General features: G+C 34.4%; 1 protein-coding gene across 1 annotated transcript; it reads right to left on the reverse strand.

The window, feature by feature from the left end:
- Window positions 1-986: 986 nt before the first annotated feature.
- LOC114268312 (succinate--CoA ligase [ADP-forming] subunit alpha-1, mitochondrial) lies at window positions 987-13,311 on the reverse strand. The gene is made up of 7 exons (XM_028209465.2): window positions 12,937-13,311; window positions 11,799-12,008; window positions 10,038-10,208; window positions 9,655-9,778; window positions 3,983-4,044; window positions 2,219-2,300; window positions 987-1,389 (listed from the first exon to the last, which is right to left on the reverse strand). Exons 1-7 carry the CDS (start codon window positions 13,174-13,176, stop codon window positions 1,253-1,255), a joined length of 1,026 nt encoding a protein of 341 aa, XP_028065266.2. The 5' UTR covers window positions 13,177-13,311; the 3' UTR covers window positions 987-1,252.
- Between the last annotated feature and the right edge of the window lie 426 nt (window positions 13,312-13,737).

Here is a 13,737-nt window from a genome sequence, read left to right on the forward strand (position 1 = left end):
CACTTCGACTTATTTCAGGGGCGTTGAATAATTGTTCCTTTAGGAAACCGTGGTTTCTTTCTTGCTAGGCATTCAATTGTAGAGGTTAGTGCAATTCTTTTGGGGGTTGTTATTTTAATTTTTAATTATTTTAGTAAATTAAAATTTTTATATTTAAAAAGATACATTTTTTTTTTTTTGTAATTGAATGTGACGCTTGTGAAAAAAAAAATAAAATGATTATGAGTTTGATATAATAATTTGTCATATTAACTATTGTAATTTATTTTTATCTTTTTATAAATTTTAACCCAAAAATCTAAAAAATAGCCTTTGCCAAACAATCCATCTGTATCAGTGCATAGATATGCTTACAAGTCTTGAGTACCTACCTCTCCCTGGCAAGCCTGAATTTGGGGAGCTACCCAAGAGCTTTGTATAAATGGTACTGTTGAATTTAATCCCATGTCAATAATTTATATCATTCATTTTGTACAAACTCATTTTAAAGATTATTCATACAAAAAAATTAAGTTAACAAACATTGGTAACTATATGTTCAATCACATTAGTCCTAAAATAAAAAATAAAAAACAAAATTATTGAGCATCATTACGTTCGATCATATTTGTCTTAAATTTTTTTTAAAAAAAAAATTATTGACCATTGATAGCTATATGTTCGATCACATCTATTTTTTTAAAAAAATCATAACATTGATGTGCACAACATTCTGATCATTTTTATGTATAATATGCCCTTCTAAAAAGAAATTCCTTTAAAAAAAAACAGCTCTTCATCAATCCCCAAACAAAATTTTATGAGTTAACAATACAATGAATACTTGTAATCATTTACCTAGTCTCATCCATTGAGGTACTCCGTATTTTATGCATTTTCAAATTACTCCAATAATCATTCTCATGATTTGACTTTTTACAAGCTTATAATCTTTGAGATAATCATGTATAATTCTCAACAACTTCAAGAAATGAAAACACAGCTCAAAATCCATAACAATAGAAGTTCTTCTTAAAACCTGTGTTGTAAAAACACTTCAATTGAAGTATCCAAATCTAAACATAAATAAAGGAGGCTATAGGAAAACAGAAATATTGGAAAAATGTTTCCACGGATCTCACAACCAATGCAGTTTTCTCAACATATTTCTTATTCTAATCATATACTAAAACCAGGCTTCAGACCCAAGGCTCATCGCATAAATTGTCAGGTCAGTTCAAAAATAAGATCAAACAATTCGTATGAAAGTGACTCACACGAGACCTCTCTGTTTGAAGACATTGAGCATTGCAGCTCCAATCTTTGCAGGAGACTCGACCACTGTTACCCCAGCTTCCCTGAGCGTCTTGATTTTGTCTTGTGCTGTACCCTTTCCCCCCGATACAATAGCTGCATTTCAAACAGGAATAACGGAGTTAATGAAGATTAGAAATCTACCACTAACCTTTATAAAGTGACCCTCTCTGTATGACATTGATGGTGTACTAAACACAATACAAAATTTTCTCACATGCAGGGTATAACACAACAAATTTTGTATTTCTGTACCGGACTACAAAATCTACCAGTGACTATTAATGTGACACTCTTTATGATATAGAAGATGGTGTAAATTGTAATACACAACACAAAACTCTCATGCAGGCATAAAACAACACCATTTCGTTTGGTTTTCAAAAAATGTTTTTTTACTTCCCTTTTTTTAGTCATTTTTTTTTTCCCCCAGTTTTTTGAAGCACCTAATAGAGATGCACCTAAAAAATAAAACATGTGGAGAAATCTGGAAAAAAATTCTTTAAAAGGAGGAAATGTGCTGGCCTTTTTTATTATTATGTTATATGTTTATCTTTTGTCTTTAGAGAACTTTTATATTTTAGCCAATTTTTTTTTTAAAAAAAATTAAAAAATTTTAGATGCATCTAGATTAGGTGCATCTAAAAAGTAAAAAAAATTACTAAAATATTTTTTTAACTAAAGACAAAAAAACAAAAACAAAAACCAAAAATAAGAAGTCAGAAAAACATTTTTGAAATCAAACCAAACAAACAAAAAATATAATAGCTACAGGAGTAAAAATCTACCACTGACTTTTATAATGTGATTAAACACAAAATACCAACTCTTGTGCAGGTATAACACAACAATTTTTCTTTTTGGATTGTCAACAAAAATATGATTACTACAGGAGTACAAATTTAAAGAGATGACAATGTAGTACCTCCAGCGTGACCCATACGCCGGCCTGGTGGAGCAGTGAGTCCAGCAATAAAAGCAACAATAGGCTTTTGAGTCCCACTTTCCTGTTTCAGTTTTACACACAATCGCATGCTCAAGTTCCACAAATTGAAATCAAAGAAGCTGATTAAGAAAAATACATCAAAGAGTAACATGAAAGTTTGCAATCTTGAACAAATTTTGAGTGAAAAAATGTACATCAAGCATATCTCTTGCATAGTTCAAAAAAAGCATGTCTCTTGCAGGATGAATTGCAGAGTGTACGACATATCCATTTAAAGTTAATATAATTGTGACGGAGAGGTGGTGGTGGGGGCAGTGGCGTGGTGCTGGTGGTGGCTTGGTAGGAATGGTGGTGGCAGTAGTGGTAATGGGAGATGACAAAAGCTAAGTCAAAGAATTTGCCAAGAAACAATAGTGTAAAGAATGCACCCCTTTCTATTAGTAAAAAAAACAAAAAACCAAGCATTTCTTGTAAAATAGAAATTCAAGTTTTTATTTGCATGGAAAAATAAAATTCAGGCTACAAGTTGCAAAACCCAAGAGATTTGTTGAAAACCGCAATAAAGTGAGATAGCATAAGAACGCACCAAAAATACTTGCATCAATTATTTTTCATTAAAATCAATATTTAAATTATATCAAGTTTATTTATCTAGGGATGAAGCTAAGAAGCATAGACACTTCTACGAAGGTGGTGTGTCGTGTCAAACACCGTGTTCAACACCAACATTTCTTGACATTCCAAGGACTTCTAGACACTTATTGGACACATGACCAAACATGTCCTATTTTCAAAAAATTTCTAAACTCTTCACGCTTCAGACATTTGGGGAACACATGTGTCTATCACTTAACACAATGATTTGAATAAAATAACATTTGGGGAACACGTGTCGCTTAACACATAATTTGAATAAAATAACTTGAAATCTAATGATAAAAGAAAAACAACATGAACTTGTACATATTCTCATCATTTAGACTTCAAAAATTAGTGTTACGTTGCATTTTGATATTATCTTTTAACTAATATCCATATACATATCATAAATTAACTGTTTATCTTTATATATGACATAATAAGGATATAAAATTATATATTTTGTGCGTGTGTCGTGTCATGCAGTACATTTTTTGAAAATTTTCATAATTGTGTGTTCGTTTTGTAGCATATGTTTGTGCTTCTTAAAGATGAAGCAACAAAGCAAGAAGAAGAATCTAACACAATGGCAACTAGGATATATACAAAACTGAATTTTAAACATCAATTTAAGTTTATTACTACTCTTGAGTTTAATTTCTCAGAGAAAAAATAAGGGAGGGTCAGTTACGAGTTTGATTGTTACCATTGATGAGGGAGAGAAAGGACGGTTGCCCACAGCTATAAGTATTATGGATAAAATCATTGTCACTTAAAAAAAGCACGAATTTAAAAGTTTCCCTAATAGACCAATAAATTGAAAACAAGTCTTCCAACAAATAGCAATGTACATCTCATGTGCAAGTAGTCAATGCAGTGAGAGATATTTCAGAAGAGGTAACCGCAAAACAGAAAATTACACAAACCAAGAGATGCTTCTTTGACAGCTTCTCAGATGTTTCTCATCATTCACAACAATTGAACCAGCCATTCAAGAGCTTATTAGTCAGGACTCAATACACAACAGATTACTACATTACAATAGTGTTTTTCACTTTTCATTTTGTCATTTATGTGTTGAAAATAAATATGATTATTACTCACCTTTACAAGTGCAGCCGCATCCTCTTCAGCTGTACCACCTATTTCACCAATAAGAACGATACCTGAAATGAAATTGGAATGCTTAATTAGATTTTAATAGCATGTATACTTTTCTCAATTGATCTTCCATACTCAATAATTCTTTACTGAAAAAATAACCAGGGATATAATGTATTTTCTTTTTTTCCCCTTTTTAAGAGAAAAAGATTAATCTATTTCTACCATATTAGGCCAATGCCCCATTTTGTCTGGCTTGTGTCTGTAGGCCTATCTTTTCTATATATCACTGCACGGCAAGTGTGTACTTCTCATAAAGGAGAAGTGAAAAAAATACAAAGTAAAAGTAAAAGTAAAAGTAAAAGAAAAAGATTATGATGAAGAATTTTGGGCCCTGGTTTTGGAGGAGGTTGGAAAGAGATTGGAAGGGTTAGGAAAAGCTTTGATCCCCAAAGGGGGTGAGATTCACTTTAGTCCATTCGTCTTGTTGTAGGTAATGGGGAGCTTATTCGCTTTTGGGAGGATACTTGGAGGAGGATACTCCATTTGCTCTTTTATTTCCGCAATTATATTTTTTAGCTACAACACATACTAATACTATCGTAATTGCTTTGACAGTCTTATCCCATTCATTTCCTATCTCCTGGGACTTTAAAAATTCTTAAAAAACCTTAATGATTGTAAGGCCAATGAATGTATATCTTTGTTGGCAATCCCGAGAACGTCTCATTGTCTTCTGGCTCTTTTAATAAAAGAGTGTGGACTTAAGCATGGAAACTTCTAAGAAAGTAGCTCCATGTTCGACAGCATGCCGGACATTGACAAGAAATGACACTTGTCGGATACTTTCCAACACTTAAGACACACATGAAACACATTAAAGTTTGAATAAAATAACTTGAAATCTAACGAGAAAATAAAAACGATGTAAATTTAGATCTATTATGCTTCTTTAGATTTCAAAGTATGACATAATAAATATATAAATTATATATTTTGCACATGTTCCCCACATGTCGTACGTTACATTTTTAAAAAAATCTCCATGTCGGCGTGTCAATGTTGTGTCTATGCTTCTTAGGTGTGGACTCCTCATCCACATGGGTTGTTTACTTGTAAGTTATCAAGCGCCGACACTTCAAAATAAGTGATGTAGTCGTATTGAACACGAGGACACGTATGGGACACTTAATTTAATTATTATTTTTCTTCAAGAGACATAAGAAAAAAATATATTTTATTGCCACCATGTCCATGTCCCCATCCATTAGCTTGGAAGTCTTTTTTTGATAACCTCATCGATAATTCAAGCATCTCAATATTTCCACCTTACATGATTTCTTGGGGTGCTTGTGTGCCCCTTAAAGTTTTTGCATAGACATTGGCTCACAAGAAACTTAAAACCAACAACACGCTTCAAAATAGAAAACCAAACTGACTCTTGTTTCAACAATGGTGTGTAGGGAAGGCTGAGTAAAGTATGAATCATCAATTCCTATGAAGCATGGACACTTCAAAATTGGCGCCGTGGCAGTGTCTGACACGCGGATACGCTGGGGACACGCCACATGGCGTGTCACTTTAATTTAATGAAATTTTTTGTAAGGGACACGGCGAGGACACGCGTGTCCATATCGGGACACGGCGGGGCATATTTTTAATGTTGTTATATTTATTTGGGGTCAAAGTATAATATTTAAAAAGTAAAAATAAAAAAAAAACAAACAAACAACAACAACAAGAAGAAGGATCAAAAAGCCCTAATTGAAAGAGTGAAGGAATAGAGTGACAAACGAGAGAGTGAAGCCCTAATCATACCTATCGCCGACATGAACCAGCCGATCCACCACCTTAGTCCATCTCCATCGACCGTCTTCCACCCAGTCAATCTCCATCAGTTGTCTACCATTCGGTCGTCTTCAAAGGTAAACCTCTCTCTCTCTCTCTCTCGCTCTCTCTCTTTCTGTCTCTTTCTCTTTCACTCTCTCTCTCTCTCTCTCTCTTTTTCTCTTTCGCAGTTTACTCGACTTCGAGCAAACTAATTTTTTTTTATACACGTTTATATATATATATATATAAACGTGTATATATCTCTTTCGGCTGTGGTGTGGCTATATATATACGTTTATTTTTATTTTTTTGTAATTATATGGTTATATATATATATATCTGTAAAATTGTTTTTTTATTTTATTTTAAATTTAGGTTTATATATATATACACTATTTTTTTTTTCTTTCCCTTCTAATGTTAATGTTAATTTGTAATGGTTATAATTTACAAGAAAAATGTCTAGTTCAAATTTTGATTTAGGATCAATGTAATATGAATCTACATAACACATAAAAATTTATAAAAATAAAATAAAAAATTCGCATTGTCCCCCGCCATGTCCGTATTCTCATTTTTTGAAAATTGCCGTATCCCGTGTTCGTGTCCGTATCCGTATCCGTGCTTCAAAGATCAATTCTTTCATTACACTATTACAATATCATTATGGTGGAGAGTGTCATTTGGCGGAAGTCGATTGGGTTATTACACACTCTTGCAAGCTTATGTTTTGTATTGATTTTAGAAGATTTGGATTTGTGAGTATGTGTGGGTAGATGTAGTTGGTTGTGACCTCTGAAAAGATGGCAGGCACTTCATTGGCCTAAGATCACTAGAGGCAGAGAGGAGGAGGCCAAGGCAAGCTTGGAGAGGGAGAGGCTGGCAGTGATGGACCTTGAGCACTTGTGTATATGTCTTAAGTGTGCAAGTATGAGTGTGAATGTGAGAGTAAGACTTGTGTGTAAATCTCAGTACGTCTGAGAGAGTGAGTTTGCCTATTGCATATATCTGAGTGTAAGACTTGTGTGTAAATCTCAGTACGTATGAGAGGGTGAGTTTGCCTACTGCATATATGATATGTTATGTAGGCTCCCGAAGCATTGAAGCCCAAGCAACCTGTTGGACAGATGGCTTCTTCTTCCCAACTCTGCTGGAAGCTGATATAAGCCCTGCTATCGTATGTGGTTTGATAGCAAGCGAAAGAGCAACATATCATACATCAGGTAGTGAGTGTAAGGCCCCCATTATCTCTTCTCCAAGCCTAATCAAGATGGAGTTGACTTAGCAAAAAGACAACCATCTTGACAATCCCCTGACTTCAGCCTCCAAACCAAGATCCTCTGATGAAGCGGTGATGCCTGGGTCCCACTCTCGACCCAAGCAACCAAGTCGATGAGTGGGCCAAGGGCTTGTCCAACATGTACAAGTAGGGCAGGGCCTGCCTATCTTCTTGTTGAACTTGGAGCAAGCAAGGTATGAAAGACCATAGACCTACGGGGCCATAGTGTTGCCTATTGCAGGACTCTTCATACTTTGGCTTATGTGCATACTCCCGCTTAGGCTATGCATGTAGTCTCAGTTTTGCATGGTGCCTTGGCGGTCTACCATACAGGCAAGGTATTGGTGACATGGCACCCGTAGGGCTGGCCATGTATTAGGCATGTGATATGTCCGTTCGGTGTCTTGTCAGTTTGCCACGGGGGCAGAGTTTTGATGATGTGGCATTACAGGATCAAACAGAAGGGCTCAAGTTCTATGGAAATGTATGGTTTGCGCGGTCTTCTGGGTTTTATGGCTTGAAAGGAATGCTAGAGTATTTTAAAAGAAAGTAGAAGATTTGAAGAGAATTTGAGAGAAAATTGTGTTTTTAGCCTCTTTTTTTGGGTTTTGGTGGCTCCCTCGTTTAAAATTTAAGGAATTTTTAGGGATTGGAATGCTATTTGTAGAGCGTGACAACCTTTTGTTTCCTTTCTGATTTTGGGGCCTTCTCGTCCTCCTTTATATGTCATATTTTTAATGATTAATAAAGTTTCTTTGTTGCCGATAAAATATAAAAAATAAAACTTAGGAATTAGTTTGTGCCTTCCTCAAATAAGCACTACCAATATCAATATTAACTCATCAAAATATCATGGTTAGGCTGAAAGAAAACTTGGAAATGCAAATGATAGCAAAAACAACACGAGGTTGAGGGAACTACAAAATAAAGTAGAACTAGCAATTCTCAATACATAAGACAAAAAAGCACAATGCCCAATTTGATGGCAAACTATAATAAGAACAGTTAGCACAATGGAAGCAATAACATGGGTTTTACCTTGCATGGGCTCTAAAATGCCAGCGGCGGCATTATTAAAGCCTGAGCTTGAATTGTTGGCACTTTCACAATACAAAATTTCCTTTATTTGTTCGAGCACCACCAACCAGCAGCTTTAAGTAATCAAAGAAAGAAAATATCTAGATCTTGAGGTTTTCTTTCCCACACCAATCTTGTCCAACTACTTCCATTTCTACATGCCATCTTGCACCAATCATCTATAGAGATATAAAAGTAATGTTCCCTAAACTTTTGTCTCTCTCCTATGTGAGAACCATGTGTGTCTCCTCATATATTTTTAAAATGACACGTCATGAGGGTAGTCAAAGATGGCCCACTCTCTATGGTTAATTTGTTAATTTATAAGTATATTAAGTTAATTTTATAATGAAATCCTATTTTAGGAAGACTAATATTTAGTGTACAGACTATATAGACACACATACACATGAATGTATGTATTTGATTCATATAAAATACAGACTTCAACAAGAAACTTAAATCCATCTTTCTTTTTATAAATCCATCAAAACATAATATCTTTTACCACTTATAATTTATAAATTCAATTAATTATTCCCAAAGCTACCATACCGCCAACATCCCATCTCGATCCTTCAGTTTATTATTATCATTCTTAAGGTCTGACAATTATTAGGATCTTCCCTGTAGTTTTTTAAATTATACTTCCAAACTTCAAGGGCAACACCAATGGGTTCAAGATCATCGGCCACACTTCAACTTATAAATGAAGAAGCATGGAAAGAAGGCGATTCTAATGAGGCAGAGGAGGAAGATGCAGAAGTGTATAAATCCAATGATGCTGAGAAAGATGATTTGCTTGCTGATGACTGATGAGGCTGATTTTTAGGTCCTTAGGATAGGTGAACCCATGGAAGTGTAGGATGGAATGTTTAGTTGCTTTGTTTTCAATACCTTAAAACTTAAACATTGGTGTTCGTTGGATGTTATATGATTTTATTAAATATTTCGTATTAGGAATGTTGGATGGTATGTCTTATGATTTTTGAATTCTAGAAATATTTTATGCTTATGTTGAGATTTTTTTGCCTATATTATAATTTTGCTGAACTTTTTACTACTTGCAACTTGCCTCATGCCTCGTGATTAGGCCCCAAGAGACTTTAATGCCTCGATGCGCCTTTTGCTTTTATAAACACTGAGAAAATTACAACATCACAGTGATTTTTCTAACCAAGTCATTTGAGTTATACTGCTCACTAGAGTTATTTGCTTTAAAGAAAAATCAACTGCTTTAATCAACTGGAGGTGTATCTTTTGTGCTATGGTTGACAGCGTACCATATATAAAATACGAGTGACGCGTTTACATGCTAATTGTCAATACCCAATTATGTCTAAAGAATTTTAAATATTCAAATTAGATAAGTCAAATATTTCAGTAATAAACATCCATTTTTTTCAAAGAGCACATGCTGTCCTCTTTACCACATGGAGGACATATCATCCTCACAAATATATAAGATTAATTTCATTTTAGACTGTACCTTCTGTCTGAGGATCAACAAGAAACTTCTGCATGCAATCAACAAAGTTTGTCCCATTAAAAGGATCCCCACCAATACCAACACAGGTTGATTGGCCTAGGCCAACAGCAGTTGTTTGGAAAACCTACAAGATATAAAACAAAATCATTCAGAAAATTGATCATTAGTAACAGTCAAACCAATCAAAGCAGGATACAATGTCAGAGGTATTAGCATAATCAAGATACCATCTACTTCACAAATTTGCCCCATGAAGTCCCTCACAGTTACAACCTGCAACCAGGCTTTGGTGGGTGTTGTTTCCAACCTTCCCAAAATAATGTAAAACACTATTACAATTTTACAAAAGACAATAGAAGAATCATCAACAAAGTGGAACTCACCGCTTCATAAGTCAATGTGCCAGATCGAGAAACAATTCCTACACGCCCCGGTTTGTGAATGTATCCAGGCATAATACCAATTTTGCATTCTCCAGGCTTTATAATACCAGGGCAGTTTGGACCAATAAGCCTAGTTTTTGATTGCTTGTTAAGAGCGGCCTTCACCCGAACCTATAGTTTGCAATTATCAACACAAATGTAAAATGCAATAACAAGCTATTGTCTCATATCATAAACCATGAAAGTAAGGCAAATAAGGCCATTTACATTAAATCCCTTGAACGTACGTAATTTGCATACATAAACTACATTTTCATTTATGAAACAATGAAACAAGGTCTGATTGGAGAACAAATTAAAATGTTAATCAGAAGCTGCAGCTTACAAATCTGCCAGAATCTATGTTACATGGACTCAGGTATGAGTATCGGGTGCGGGGCCAAGCATCAAATCTTCCTAAACCTAAATTTTAGGATATTGAGATATGTATCCAAAAGTTGGGCATGGATATGGGACCAAGTCTCAAACACTTGTATATATTGCATATTAAATGTTGTAAATGATTTAGAAATATACTTCAAATTAAATGAGATTTAGGAAAAATATAGTATTTGTGTATCTCATTTGTGAGATAAGCTAGAAATGTTTCTGCACTAGTAAATGTGAGTGAATTCTTCTTCAACATCATAAAAAAGTAGATGATTCAAGTGTCTAAATTGGGTACGGGTGTCGGACACATATCCATACTCATACCTTTGTCATATGGACATAGGTACCCTGGGAGAAGTAGAAGAGTCCATGTAACACATGCTAGCATACTCTGCCTAAGTTGTGACTATCATCATTAAAACAAAAAACTGTAGAAATACACCATTCCACCTAAGCAGTAACATCATCTCTTGATTCTTTGGCACTATGTTAACATAACCCTAGGTATAATGTCTGCAAGAATCCAGGTGTGTGATGCCTAGACTTTTCCTTCTTTCTTCTTTTCACTTTGCTTCCTCCAATTTCAAAGCTTTAGAAGCCATAACCAAATCTGAATCCCTTTCCTCTACATACACAAACCAAATTTACAAACCTAAAGTTTCTTTTTCAAATAGTCAACTATAGCTAGCAAAAATAACCCCCAACACCTGAGATACTGGTCAGAGCCCCTGAACAACTTCATATCATCTTCCATTGTTGCCCTTCGTTGCAAGAACCTCCCAAGGGTAACAAATCTGCTCCATAACCTCAATTATGGTTCAGTGCAAGAATCGAGTTACAACCGTGTTTCCATATAGAAAAAATTGCATTCCTAACTGTGATGGAATCTCTCAAACATATATGAACAAAAGAAAAGCAACCAAACAAGACCATAACATTATAAGAAAAAAAAAACTCAATTTTATTCTAGTGCTTCGTATCTACGTAATACTAATTTCTATTTACAAAAAACATTTTGCAATTCACGCCATTGTCCAATGTATTTATTTTAACATGTGTTACTACTATGCAACGAAAAAATGTCATACAATATATTAACATATTCATACATTAAATATATAAATGTTTCCATAGGCACTCCCAACATTAGACTCTTCAAACTATATGTTTGGAAAAGCTTTTACTTTGCTTTTTTGGATTATAGTTTAAGAAAAGTTGTTGTTGGATGTTTGGTGAGGTTAATTCAACTCAACTTAATCAACTTTTTTTTGGGGGGGGGGAATGGTTTTTTAAGGTGAAGGAACATAAATATTTAAAAGAAACATAGGTTACCATGTCATGCTGAGGAATTCCTTCTGTGATGCACACAACCAAATCTAATTCAGCCTCCACTGCCTCCATAATAGCTGCTGCTGCAAAAGGTGGAGGAACATAAATAACTGATGCATTAGCCTTTGTCTCGGCCTTTGCCTCTGCAACCGTGTTGAAAACGGGAAGTCCCAAATGCTCGGTTCCACCCTTCTTTGGGGTAACACCTCCAACCTACTTACATAAAAATAAAAATAAAAGCTTATTTATATATTTTAGGCAAACATTTTATTACATCAACAATATGCAATTTTGCTCTCATTCTATACAAAATGATGGCAATACAAATACCATATATACATAAACATAATATATACACTATATAAGAGAGGTGGTGTAAGAATCCCATAAGGAAGAGGTCATTCAAATTTTTGTAGATATGAAAAATACCCCTTTAACCAAGTGTCAAAATGATAAAAATGCACCTACACGTAAAATCATTGACCAATCAATTTCAATGAAAACTAATCAATGAGAGCTCTTATATTTCAAACATGTTTAAGAAGACAGGCGGCGTAAAACTTGTATGGAAAGATCAGTGATATCCCAAAATATTAACAATAAGTGAAGAAAACCTATTCTACTATATAAAGCACACAACTCATAACAGTTTTTTGATGCTTTGTCACACAATTCCAATTTCAGATTGTTAACTGAATGAATAAACATGCCACAACAAGTGTTAATCATTTTTCAAAACCAACCCATATTCCTCATTCAGCAAACCCAAAAATTCAGATATCAAACTCAGCCCTTGTTTGACTAAACATGAAGAATCCACCAGTCACCACTATTTTCCAAACTTTTCACCCACATTAACCTTCAAGACAAGCTTGAAAATATTGATGGGACTAAACAATATATAGAATTATCTGCAATCATGAGTTATTACTATAATATGTGATTCACTATTAGCTATAGAATCTGATTCCAAACTTCTAAACACAAAACCCACTTTCAGATCAGTACAAAGAGGGAATATAACAGAGACCCACTTCACAGATCTATAAATAATCGACACCCAACACTACGATCCAACTGAAATTTTCAAACGCTGGCATATAAAGAGATTTGCGTGTATATATATATAAACATGTGTTACCATCTTAGTGCCGTATTCGATGGCTTGTTCGGTGTGAAATGTGCCATTCTTGCCGGTAATACCTTGGCAAATGACGCGAGTGTTCTTGTCGACAAACACAGGCGGAGGAGGCGCCGGAACAGCCGCGAAATGGCGAGACTGAGTCAAAGCATGAGAAGAAGAAGGGGACAAAATAGAGTCTGCCTTAGGGCAAAGCTTTGAAGACAGGTTGGCGATGAGTTTCGTGGCTTGTCGAGCCATCTCTCTCTCTCTCTCTGGGATTTTGGGCTCTGCAAAAGTGAAATACAATTCTAAACGAAAAATGAGACCTCAATAGAATGAATGAAAATGGGAAAAGGCTGTATTTGGGATTTTAAGGCCAAGATTCGCATAAAAGTTAAAAAGTTATTATTATTTACAACAATGATTTATCCTTTTTTTTGTGTCATCTCTTTTGACCCTCTCTCTTTTTTATTGGTTATATTTTTTTTTTTTCTTTTTTTTCCTCCTCCTCCAATCACCACTCGCCACATGGCAAAGGAGATGAGGGGGTGACCCCTAAAAAGGGTCCCAAGCATTATTCTATTATTTATCAAAAGTCAATAATTACGACTGTATAATTTTTAATTTTAATTTTTTTTATAAGTTAATTTTTATAATTTTTTATTATATATTTTTTTATAAAAAGTTAAAAAGTTAACTCAAATATCTATATTTTTTTTCTTAATTTTTTAGTCTAAAAAGACAAAAAGTATACTTATTTAAGATACCCCAAACAACCCCTAAATTTGTTTGTCAAGTGAAAAAAGGAAAGGGAGATTA

This window comes from Camellia sinensis, chromosome 11, assembly GCF_055761805.1.
Source record: "Camellia sinensis isolate YWXY chromosome 11, ASM5576180v1, whole genome shotgun sequence".
NCBI classification, from domain to species: Eukaryota; Viridiplantae; Streptophyta; class Magnoliopsida; order Ericales; family Theaceae; genus Camellia; species Camellia sinensis.